Source organism: Theobroma cacao, chromosome 9 (assembly GCF_053813885.1).
Source record: "Theobroma cacao isolate CCN51 chromosome 9, ASM5381388v1, whole genome shotgun sequence".
In the NCBI taxonomy this organism is placed as follows: Eukaryota; Viridiplantae; Streptophyta; class Magnoliopsida; order Malvales; family Malvaceae; genus Theobroma; species Theobroma cacao.
In genome coordinates, this window is record NC_142647.1 from 3405502 (window position 1) to 3417606 (window position 12105).

Genomic DNA, 12105 nt, shown 5'->3' on the forward strand with positions numbered 1-12105 from the left:
CCAAGCAAAAAGAAAGAACTCACCATGCATGAGTACACAAACTTACAAACAACATTTACACGAGCTATACAACTGAATTCACTGTGACAACACCACTTAAGAGCCATTTTATATTTTTATATGATTTAGGTCTAGTCTGAATTTTAATTCCTCTGTTTTCTTTTTTGGTACTTATGAAAGCCCATCGAGCTTGAGCTACACAAAGAGAAGCGTCTAATTTTTAATTCCTTATAACTCTATACTGTCATTCTCTTTTCAATAAACTGTTCCTAAAGAGAATCAACTGTCTATTGAACTCTGGCAGTTAGTCTTCGAAAAGTCTGAACCAATCACTAATTGTTCTGGAGAGCACTCTAGTGTCATTCAATGAAAGGGTCTTAAGTCCCTGAGCGATAGCATCTGCTGGAGTGTACACATAGCCCACTTGCCATTTTGGTTCCTGATCAGCCAAAGTAAATTAAATTCTGTTACATATTCATGATCATCAATAATTCAGAGGAAGTTCTAGCCCAGAAACATTTGATGTTAAGAGAAAAAGAGCCCGTGTACTCTTTTCTGTTAAGAAAGTTTGGGAAGGTTCTAAAAGACAAAAATCAAATCTTTTTCCTTCATATTCTTCTTTATGAAAATTGGAAAGTGCTGCCCAATCACAAAGTTTCCGTGCAAGAAATTCTCAGCCACTAATATTGAATCAACAACATCTAAGATCAAGACATCTATCAGCTTGAACATGGCAACCCAAAATTCAGAATGTATTCCAGTCCTCTCCATGCAGCCAAATGTGTATATAGAGACAGAGGGACAGAGGGGAGGTAGAGAGACAGATGAAGTTTGCATGTAATACCTGTGCACATGGTGTTATATGATTACCACTTAATTGGACCTTTTCCAGCGTCCCACCAATAGACTCCACACGAGGCTTCAACGTCTCTTCAAGGAGATCAGTTTCATCAATTGCATCAAAGTTGAACTTCACCTATGAAAGAAGAGGAGATTCACCAGAATAAACACAAAAGCCTCTCACATTATCTAATTAGTGAAGTAGAGAGCCCATACTACAAACCAGTAGTGTGTGTTGGATGTTGTACTTGTTCTTACAACGTTCACGGTTCTCTGAAGGTGTTGGCTTGAACTCTGCTATCCCTTCCGTGACCTACAAGAAACAGATTTACAATGTTAAACCAAAAAAACTGGAGTTCATGAGTTTAGGGTAGTCTCATTAACATCAAAGAAGCATGAGATAAGAAAATTGGTCTATTCAAACTACTGAGCCGCCATTATTCTCCTTAACATTTATGCCGCCTTGCACATACATTTATACTGCTCAAATAGGATTTTAGTCTCATCCACCAGAATAGTCTAAATTCAATAACCTAATACTACATGGCAGAGATAAGAAAGAACCGATTCAGATGCAGTGGACTTAGCTACACTACTCCGTGAATTATCCCAGCTAATGTTATAACTGACAGCTTTATATACCTGACCAAAAACCAAGGGCAATTGATCAACAAATTTGGTGAATGAGACTAGGGCTTCCTGGTCCCTGTCTGCTATCATTGCTCCAGCTGTGTCAATAAACATCTTCCATGCATCATCTGCAATTTTAGCCATGACAAGGTACATCCAAAAAATACATATTATCCATTTATAGAACAGGATAAGGTGTATCTATACCAAAGACTAAGTTGGTGTATAGAATCATATTAATAGGATATCAAGACAGACTGCTGGAACCCTTAAAAAAACCAATGCAACTGCAATATGAAAAAAGAAGAAAGGGAAGGGAGGGCATGGGTTGGGTTTGTCTTTTGAATTAATTGGCACCAAACAAGATACAAGAGTTATTCACCTGAAGCACTCCTAACCATTGAATACACTGGAGATGCTTCTACCATTGGCATCATCTGCCTAACTAGAGGACCCAACTGCAGAGTATCATCAGAATTTTAGTCTCACAAAGTTAATTAACTAACATGCCCGGGTAACAAAATAACCAGAATCATAGAGTCGCAGCAAACAAACAACATCATACATCTCTGGATGGTAACGTATCAACTAATATGCAAAAATATAAGAGGCCCAAAGGAAAATTATATTTTAGTTGGTCAATGATAACCAGCCTCATCAACAATACATTATATGCTTAATCATTGTTGCTAATAACTTTCACATGATAATAATTAATAACGGCCAAATCATCTTTTATGCTTCAATTTATTAAAAAAAAATACAGCTGGACTCATATTATATTAATCCTGATAAAGGAATCAACAACTGAAAACAGCAAACTAATCAAACTGTGCAAGTACACCATATACTCAAGATATACCTTCAATTTAAGTTTGAATCCTTTTTTTATTCGCACGAAATGGTTAATATGCATAAGAAGCCAGGTAGACAGACATTATAGGCCAATGTTTGACATAGTGAATATTAATAAAATTATATTAACAAATTATGCTTGGAGACCAAACATATACCTTCAAGTAAGTGTAATCAAAACTTGGATTTCTTATCCTCCATAAAATAAAGATAATTACCTCCTCAAAGTATGGCACCGCCTCTGTTGCTGGCCTGTTGTTGTATGAGATAATGGCATTAGCCTTCCACAAGAAATAACATTCTTTGTCACACTCCAGGAATTGCTCAACTTATTCTAAATTACAATACATAAACCTTCATAATTCTGAATTCTGCCTACACAAACTAATTTCTATAATTAACTCTTTAAGAACTGCAAAAAAAAAAAAAAAAAAACAAAGCAAAGTTCAAAAGCCGGAAAAGAAATAGAAAAGGAAAAACCAAACCTTTGGTAACTTCTCAGAGAAATAACTTCCGGTGAGTACTTGAAGAAGAGCCCCATTACTGCAGTAAACATTAAAAAACATTCTTAAGCATCAAAAATTAAATATTCTTAAACAAACATTCAAATGAAAAAGACACCTAGAAAAACTGACCTGTGACCAACAGAGAAAATTGGAAGGTTAACAAGATCAGCAGGAGTAAGATTGGCATCTGGGAATCCAAAAGCAAGAAAGTTGTCCAAACAAGCACTGAACCGCTCATAAACTTGGTTAGCAGCTTGTTCATGATCAAATGTCACATTGTACGGCACTGATATTATTAAAAATCCTTCCTTTGCCAAAAGCTCAAGCAAGTAACTAACAAAGGAAGAAAAAAAAAACCCAAAACCCAAAATTAGCAAAGCACTTTAAATTGTTTCAAAAATGGAAATGATAAAAATGGGTACCTGTAAGTAACTTCAGGGACAGCTCCAAGGAAAGCACCGCCCAAGAATTTGATGATTGCACGTGGTTTCTTGTTTCCAGATGGAGGTATGACCAAACAAGAATCCAACCTTGTGTATATCTTATTAATAATGTTATTATTGTAATTAGAACGAGAGTTAATGTTGTTAATGAAACTGAAGCTGCTTCCTCGGCAAATGAAGCCGTTGGAAAACGGCCGGGGAACCGGGGAGTGAAAGTTGAGATAACCGGTTGATTGAGGATACTTGAAAGAGTGGAACATTGGTGCTGTGAGAATCTTTGCAGAAAGGTAGTTAAGTTGCGTGCCTGAGATCGAAGAGGTAGCTAACTCCATTGTTCTTTGTAAAATGATTGTTGGGGGAGAAAACCTGATGAAACCGTTTGCGGGGAAATGAACGGAAAACCACTAAAATTTCGTTAATGGCTGTACAAAACGTGGAAAACTAAAAAAACATACGCTGATTATTAGGCCACGATTCAGGTATCGACGTGGGCTGGAACTAGCCCATTGAGGCGACTTTCGGCTTGGTAATTTGGGCTGGGTTTTGAGGTTTGCTGCTTTTCTGAATTCAAATCTCAGCCGACTTTTAGTAAGTACTTGGAGCATTCCTAGTATTTCAGCTGAATAGGGTGAAACTCTTGAATTTCTAATGCTTGCCGTCGTACTCTTTAAAGGTTATTTCTCACCACAACTTTTGTATTAATATCTTTTGCTCTTTATAAAGAAAGCAGAATGCAGGAGTTGGAGAGAATAATGGAGTTTTTTTTTTTTTATAATTGAGAAGGAGGAATTCGAACCCTGCAAGAGATTCTGCACCAACCAATGATATAAATATTCGGATGCAAGAGAATAATAGAGTTTAAATAATGGAAACTAATATACTTTCAGTTACTGGTTACTGTGCTGGACTAATTGGTTCTTCAGTATTAAATTGAAAACAAGTGCCTCGCTGTTGGGACAGGTCGACAAAGTGATAGTTGCTGTGCAAAGTTTGTAAAGATTCAGAAAAAGAAGAATCAACAATTTGAGCGTGAACAAAGATTCCTTTGCCTCTGAAGCGAGTCAATATTAATATTTTCTTGCATCTCGATACGCCCGAGAAAAGCTATGAGAGGGGAGAGACTCCCATGTGATTCGGCAAACAAGATTCAAGTACATCCTGCTCAAGGTTAGGTGCTTCCAAGTAATAGCATCATACCATTGAAGCATAAAAGGTCCGTAACATAATTTCTACCCAGACACATACTAGTGTCTAAAATAAACAAAACCAAACAAATAACAAACTCAACCGGAGGTGGGAGGGAATCGAAACAGATAAGAGCTGCCAGAAAACCCAAAACCTAGATTTAGTGGTTCTAGGTATATCTTTTTGTGCCTAAACCACCATAATGTTTCAAAACTGCAAGAAGAGGTTGCATACCCAGGCTTCCTGACAAATACCTGAAAAGTGTCATTAATGAAAAGCCTTTTCTTTGAGTCTTCTGCACACAAGTTTCCACAGGTTTCAAATGGGTGTTTTCCTTTGAGCTAAGCGAGTTGTAGCTAACCCCATAAACGAAAATGATTCTTACTTTAGTGAATAAATAAAAATGTTACAGTCCTTTGTTAATCCTCTTAATTAGATGACAGAATATTACCTACAACAGTCCCTCTGTTGGCTTCAAAAAGCAACATGCAAGACATGTATCAGATTATAAGAGGTGCCAATTCATCTACACTACACACTAGAAGTGCAACCATGTATAATCCACTAAGTTGTTGGGAAATTCATAGAGCATCAACAGGAACCAAAATATGAGCAACGGGGAATCCATGGTAAAAACAAGCAAAAACCAAACCATATATGTCTAAAAAAGTTATCATTATCTTTATTGCACCACTTAGTCACGTGTATAATTACAACAATGGAACATCATTGAAATTGAGTGTAAATCTAATAAGACCAGTCATCTACACATACATGTATTCACCACCACGAACAGCATTTGCAGCACCTTTTCTCTCTTCTTCAGCCTCCTTCTCCCGCTCCTTCCAGCTCTCATAGTCATGGTCATCTGTTTGCAGCTCATATCTACAAATTGGGCAAGAATTGTGCTCATCCTGTCAAAAAAAGCCATTCAATATAAGTTACAGACAATCCACAATCTCATTTTGATCCTCCATATGTGGAAACAATAAGTGTAATAATAAACCACTAATCAAACAAAGCCAAGGAACATTAATTACCAGCCATGGCTTTAGACAAGGAGGGTGGAATGTGTGCTTGCAAGGCAATTCTTGCATGTTATCGCCTACAACAAGGTTCTCCTTGCAGATTGCACATTCTGCATCAGATCCAAGCTTAGCCAGGATTTCCTCCGTGAGAGTAATAACCGGAAGCTTTGCAACAACTTCTTTACTAGCAGGTGGGACTTTTCGGACACCACCCTCATTCTCCAATATCTTGAAAACAATGATTAATTCATTCATATGAGAAAACGCAATACTCCTATAAACCGATATAAATTCATCAAGCAGATTTAAAAATACCTCAGGTATAACAGTATCAAGGTGATTAATGAGCTCTTGAAGCACATTGGCAGCGTTTTCTACTGTATTAACGTTCCCGGCCAAACCCCGAGAAGATTCAGCAGTTGCAGCAGAAGCAAAAGCGTTCATGAGATTGGATTGGACCAACCATTGAGGTTGTGGTGGTTCAGGATCCACAGTAAGATGTCCTTCAAAAAGATAACCTTTGGGAAAAATAAAAACAAAACAGAAACCTTATAAACATTTCCAACACCTCTAAAACATCTCAGAAAGACAGAAAAGCAAAGGATTTTGGGAAACAAACCTCTGTTTTGAGAAGATTCTGACGATGGGACTGGGTTTTCGATTTCATTTAAGTGTTCCTTGGCCTGAGAAATGCATTTCCTTAAATGACCCTTTTCAGAAGGATCAGAGACAAGGGATTCCAAGAGCTCGAAAAGACGTAAACCAGCAAGCCAGAAGCCAGGGGCTGTGTATCTAGTTTTTAAAATGGTTGCAACTCGGCAAACAGCAGAATAAAACTAACAAGGAAAACGACGTCGTGTTAAATTAAATTTCCGCTTAGCTTGGTCAAATTGAAAGAAGAGAAGCTGAATAAAGGGGAATGAAAGGGCTTACCGATTTGCGGAGAGAGGCAGAGGCAGAAGGGTAATGGAGTTTAAGAAGGGAATTGATGGAGGAAAGTGCGTCCTCGAATCTCTGTTTCTTTCCAAGCTGTTTCTGTAATTCCTCCAATTGTTGCTTCAAGCTTGCATCTGAAGAAGAAGAAGAAGAAGAAAAAGACTCCATTCTTTACAACTCCGTAACTAAATTCTTGAATACGCCTTTGAATTCTGATTCTGAATTTCGTTTCCTCTTTGATCTTTTTGCGTTTTTGAATCCTTTCGGTGTTTTAATTATGAGCAGATTTCTTGGAGAGGGGACAACGACGGTGCCTGAGCCCCTTGAGGCCTTTTAACGGCTTCAACCAATTGGTCCAATCCATTTAGATGGGCGGGTCTCCCTCTTCTACGCGCTTTCTTCCTGTCCTACTTTATTACGGCAACTCAGCTTATGGGTTTTAGGGTCAGGGCTGGCCCAGTTTCGTAAAGACTCAAGTAGGGCCCCATTTGGTTCTTTTTTAGTGTTTAAGTTTTTTTTTTTCAAAAATCATTAAGAAAGCGGAAGTAAATAGAAATTAGTAATTACTTTGATTAAAAATAAATACTAAATGACTATATAATTAAGGCAAAAAGATTTTATCATCTTCATACTTGATTACTGTGAAGATCAGAGGAATGGCATGGTTAACTTTCACTCTGTAGCACATTTATTTCAATTTCTGGTAACACTAAAAGCAATTGTAAAAACAGTTAGCAGAAACCCACTTCCGTGCAGTAGCTGCTGCAACCTACAATGGTAAACCTACCCATCATTATCTGTAGAACCAATGAACTGTCTGGGATATGAGGTATCAGGTAAGAGGTAAGATCCTTTTATGCTTATCAACAATTGTAAGAGTACTAAACCTCTCAAGGGCTGAACAAAAATGGAGTACGGGTAATTCAATTTATCATATCAAGCAAGAAAGATACAGATATACTGAAGCGAGAGAGATGGTAACAGTAATTGTACAGAACTCTGAACCTTGAAGAGACAATGCGAGGAACATCATGATCACCTTCACAAAGAAACGCTGGAACTGGAGTGCAGACATGCCCATGCTTTATGGCATGCCTCCTGGTCCACAATCCCCATTCTGCGTTCCCCATATGAAGTACAGGAAAAAGGGTTTCAAGTAGAAGTAGAACAGAAGGGCTTTCTTTTCATTTGCTCTTCTATATGCTGGTAATATGAATTTCAATTTGCTTGCAGAGGGTCACCAAAGAAGAAGAGATTAATCAAACATTTGATACAACTTTCCGCATATGCATGCAGCTTCGAAACGCGATTCCATTTTGGCTTTCTATGAAACAGTGTTGGCTGAATGCAAGTAGAGACAAAGATACCTATTATGCCATTACACCGCAAAAAGTCCACTTGCATCTCCTATACTTTCACATTGTTACAAGAAGAGAAAACTAAGTTTGATACATCAAGATTTTCTCTTCTTATCACATATGATCTTGAGGAAAAACCAGGGAATCTCTCTTATCTGCAACACGGGAAAGGGATTAGATATAGTGATCATCTTTCTGTCAACTTGAGTTTTAAAAGTTCCATTCCAACTGCTACAAGAAACTAATTAAAGTTGTTGTAAAAGACCATACGTTCTGTATATGTCAACCAATAGTCTAATAGAATTATCTCAATAATACATCCAGCAAATTCCATTGCAATAACAGCAATATGATTGTGCCAACATCTGTGGCTAATTTGCTTAAACAAATCAATACCAAAAGAATACAGGAAAAAACAAAATAAAAGAAGCAAAGAAAAATGAGCAAAAAATATTTGAAAAGAATAAAAGGAGGAATCACAGACGGCATTCTCAATCCTTCTAAACATTGCTCGCTTCACAACTTGTTTTTCATACAGAAGCTTCAATCCTTGGCTCGAATGAAAAGGCAGACATGAACTCCAGGGCTTCACCGTTCATAGAACATTTGGGTAGTTCAACCCAGTCATTAGCCACCAAATCACAGAGAACATAACTGCAAAGCTCAGCAGAGCTTAAGCAGATAAATATCTGATCACCAGCCCCAACACAGTTTATGTCCACCTTCTTGCCATAAAACTCGTGTGACATCGGAGGAGGCATTGCTGCAATCTGATTCCAAGACTTGGTTTTCTCATCAAACCTCCACACCCTAAGGCTAGCACTTTCAAAAAATTCTGATAACACAACAACCAACATCTCTCCTCTACACTCTACCACATCAATGGAGTACTCAGAAAAGACGGGCAACAGTCTGGGATATTCAGAGAAATACTCGCCGGTCAGATTGCAAGCCACAACTGTCCCTGAGGAGCTGAGGAAATAAACAATCTCCTCACCATCTTTAAGAGTAATGACTGATGAATACTGCTTGGATGGGCTTCTTTGCGTGTTAGTTGCCACTACAGTTCCAGCATTACTAAGGAAGTACACAGCATCATCATCGGTTGAGTCGAATTCTGTACAATCATCAGCTTTTCTCCTCAACATAATCTCTTCTTCCCAGCAATCAGCACTTGAGTTATAAACTTTGAATGAAAGCTTTGGAAGATCACCAGAGACTAAGACAAGCTTGTATGAGCCATGGTAGTTGGAATATGCATTCATTGCAATAGCATGAAGAGATCGATCTTGAGAGTCTGGATCCACTGGAGGGAGTTCGCGACAAGATCCTGTCACAGGATTGCATACAAGGTAATCGCCGGACATATTGCGGAAACAGACAAGACCACCAGATGCTGCAACTGGAATGGAGTCACAGTTACAGTTACGCAAGAGGAGAGGCGGATGATTGAGTTTTTTCCAAGCTTTTTCAGTAGAGTCAAAGACAACGGATTGATTAAGATTGGGATCCACCATGAAAAACCAAGGCTCCCGTGAAGGAATCCGAGAGCATGCCAGCTTAAAACTTTCAGAAGCTGCAAATGATTTCCATCTCTTGCACACTGAACTGAGGCGAAAGAACGTTGAGGTCGGTAACCATGAAAGGACCCTTTCTAGGAGGTCTTCATTGAGCTCATCCAAGGAGAAGTTCAACATATCTTTGCCTTCCCAAGGCAACTTCCTCTTTCTAGATGGCCTTGAAGTCCAGCCATTAGCATTCTCCATTGGCAGATTATTTCAGAAAACTACCTGCAATAACAACAAGAGGATAACAACACCATTAATAGGAGCCCATTATCAATTATACCATTGAACAAAGGAATCAAAAGGCAATTATTTTCAAATCTATCCCCATCATGGAGAATATATGAAACAAGGCAAATAAGGCTTGAATATCACATCAATTAAAGATTAGAGAAAAAATGACAACCTAACTAACATAGGCATTAAAGGTCCACACATGACTAGAAAGCACTAAGAGGCTCTCCTTTTCCTAACCTCCTCTCTCATATTAACACCGAAAATTTAGTTTCTTGGAAAAAGTAGGGTAAAGAAGAGCAGAAAATAGTACTACTATTAAAGAAGTGACAATATCATACCACTTGGGTTAGAACAAAAGAAAAAGACCATAAAAACCATTGTCCAATAGAAATTTCCTTCTTTTTTCAAGGGGGCCAACAAGAGGACAAGTTAGCTCCACTCAATTTCACTTCAATGAATGCAGAGTAAATTCTTCAAGAAAGTAACTAAAAGGACAAGAATTTGGGAAGCCATACATTGAAACTACAAACATGATAAAAGTTTTTGTTAAATACCATTAATTTGCACCAGAGTCCAGACTCTTTTTTTTTTTTGTATTTGTTTTCAAAAATTCTAGCAAAACTAAGACATAACCCATGAAGAAAAATTGAAAAGAAAACCTTTTAGCTTGATAAAAAAAAGCCAGAAATGAGCTTGACCATGGAAGAAGATGAAGACAGAAAGGGAAAGATCAAAGAAGGAAAATGTACCTGGTGTAAGGAAGCTGAAGGGGAAGCCTTGAGAGTGTAAGAGACTGCGGGGTGCAAGAGCGTTAAGTGAAGCTGAGTGGGGCTCCGGGGGATTTAAAGAGGGACAAGTTGAAACAGCCCAAAAACAAAACAAAAGGGAAAGCAACAGCAGAGAGAGCAAAGTAAAAGGGTTTTACAGAAGGAGGAAGGGAGGCAGGAAACTTCCTCGGGTTGCTCTTTTTGTAAGCGTTGACAGTATAGACAGAAGAGCGAGCGGAGCAAAGCAAAGCAAAGCTTTATATATATACAAAAACAAAAGTGAAAGTGAAGCCTCACACTCACACACACGGGTGGAGAGAGAGAGGAAAAAAAAAGATAAAGCAAAAGAAAATCTACTAAGTTGACTCTAGCTCTACGCATCTACTGGCAAGTCTACGAGACAGGCTTAGTATAGGGTAACAGAGAGAGAGGGGTGCATTGGATTCTGGGTTGGGCCGTCCCGTGAACTAAACAAAGCTCAAGGATTTTGTTTGCTGTTTTTGCACTTTAATCAAAAAAAAAAAGTGAAAGCACACGTAACCCTGGTTGAGTAAAAGAACAAAAAAAGGAATGGCATTTCCATGTCAAAGGGGGTGGGGGGTTGAGGTCTGGCTGAGGAACTTGGACAGTTAGATGGGTTGCTGACCTTTGTAAAGCAAAAGGCAAAGAAAGAAAGAGAGTTTTTCTCTCCTTTTTTTTTTCTTGGCTAGTTTGCTTTCTCTTGTTTGCCTGCCTCGTTGAGGAATCTTTCCTCTCTTTCCCATGTTTCTTTCCTTTGGCCTTTGGGCTTTGGTCAGTTCAGTGTTTGTTTTTGTATTAAAAGTCAAAATGCCCCAGTAGCAAGAACCGATTCCTGTAAAACCCCCCCATAAATAAAAAAACAATAAATCATTAAGCTAAAGACAAAAAAGCCGTTAATCACGATTTCCTTTTTCTGCTCTGTGTTTTCAAACAGAGACTCGAATCTCGATGCCAACTTACATGAGCGGGCCCGCAGTTCTCGACCCAGTCTGGTTTCATCAAATTCAGCCCATTTTCTTGGACTTCAAGGATAGCCCGGCAAGAAAATTTTTCCTAGAAACAAGTCAAAAACTAGATATAATATTTAAAAATTTTCATGAATTATTTAAAAATATTTTAATATTTTTTATTTAATTTAATTAAATTGTTATATTTTTATTTTTATCAAATAGATTTTTATAATTAATAGTTCACTAAAAATCTGTTTGATTGAAAATTTTTTAGTTTAAAAGTTATTATAAAACTGTTATTAAAAAAATAACTTTTAAAACTAAACTAAAATTGTTTGATAGATTTACTTTTATATCCTCAATTTTTTTAATTTTGATTAAAATTATCATAAAAGATATTTACAGAGAGTAATTTTTACAATATTTATAGAGAAAGGTAGAGGAGAAAGAAATCACGATTTTCGTTTGAGAGATGTGCTCTGCAGAGAGAGGGAGAGGAGAGCAAGATGATTGAGAGATAAGTCTTTTTGAAGAGGGTAATGTTGAGATTATATTTAATAGAAAAGGATATTTTTTAAACAAAAAGAATTATCCTCAAAAGCTTATGTATTTTTAAAAGAATAAAAGAGAAACTCATCTCTATAGCTTTTCTTGAAAAAAATTTTAGATTTTGTTTTTAAAAAATTAATACTTCTAAAGATCCTATTTAGTTTAACTTTTACTTTTAAGAAATAGATAAGTTGAAAAAAATTAGATCAAATAGATATTAATTGTCATTATCCAA

At 37.3% G+C, this 12105-nt stretch overlaps 3 protein-coding genes across 7 annotated transcripts; all 3 read right to left on the minus strand.

The window, feature by feature from the left end:
• Nucleotides 1-42: 42 nt before the first annotated feature.
• On the minus strand, nucleotides 43-3702 carry LOC18588183 (initiation factor 4F subunit (DUF1350)). Of its 3 annotated transcripts, none has more exons than XM_088810182.1 (9): nucleotides 3254-3702; nucleotides 2961-3164; nucleotides 2811-2868; nucleotides 2544-2606; nucleotides 1853-1928; nucleotides 1483-1568; nucleotides 1064-1153; nucleotides 845-976; nucleotides 43-439 (listed from the first exon to the last, which is right to left on the minus strand). In XM_088810182.1, the coding sequence occupies exons 1-9, from the start codon at nucleotides 3604-3606 to the stop codon at nucleotides 305-307; spliced, it is 1197 nt and encodes a 398-aa protein (XP_088666308.1). In that variant the 5' UTR covers nucleotides 3607-3702; the 3' UTR covers nucleotides 43-304. The 3 variants fall into 3 exon arrangements, with proteins under 3 accessions (XP_088666308.1, XP_088666309.1, XP_007012480.3); XM_088810183.1 differs by having other exon boundaries at nucleotides 1483-1598; nucleotides 2961-3056; nucleotides 3254-3701; XM_007012418.3 differs by having other exon boundaries at nucleotides 1483-1598; nucleotides 3254-3700.
• A 1413-nt stretch (nucleotides 3703-5115) lies between these two features.
• Nucleotides 5116-6756, minus strand: AIP2 (RING/U-box superfamily protein). The gene is made up of 5 exons (XM_007012420.3): nucleotides 6421-6756; nucleotides 6107-6323; nucleotides 5803-6005; nucleotides 5500-5715; nucleotides 5116-5373 (listed from the first exon to the last, which is right to left on the minus strand). Exons 1-5 carry the CDS (start codon nucleotides 6589-6591, stop codon nucleotides 5224-5226), a joined length of 957 nt encoding a protein of 318 aa, XP_007012482.3. The 5' UTR covers nucleotides 6592-6756; the 3' UTR covers nucleotides 5116-5223.
• Nucleotides 6757-7255: 499 nt separating this feature from the next.
• Nucleotides 7256-10650, minus strand: LOC18588185 (F-box family protein). 3 transcript variants are annotated; one of them, XM_007012421.3, is made up of 2 exons: nucleotides 10333-10650; nucleotides 7256-9571 (listed from the first exon to the last, which is right to left on the minus strand). In XM_007012421.3, the coding sequence occupies exon 2, from the start codon at nucleotides 9545-9547 to the stop codon at nucleotides 8312-8314; it is 1236 nt and encodes a 411-aa protein (XP_007012483.3). In that variant the 5' UTR covers nucleotides 9548-9571; nucleotides 10333-10650; the 3' UTR covers nucleotides 7256-8311. The 3 variants fall into 3 exon arrangements, with proteins under 3 accessions (XP_007012483.3, XP_088665575.1, XP_088665574.1); XM_088809449.1 differs by lacking the exon at nucleotides 10333-10650 and adding an exon at nucleotides 10138-10156; XM_088809448.1 differs by lacking the exon at nucleotides 10333-10650 and adding an exon at nucleotides 9753-9872.
• Between the last annotated feature and the right edge of the window lie 1455 nt (nucleotides 10651-12105).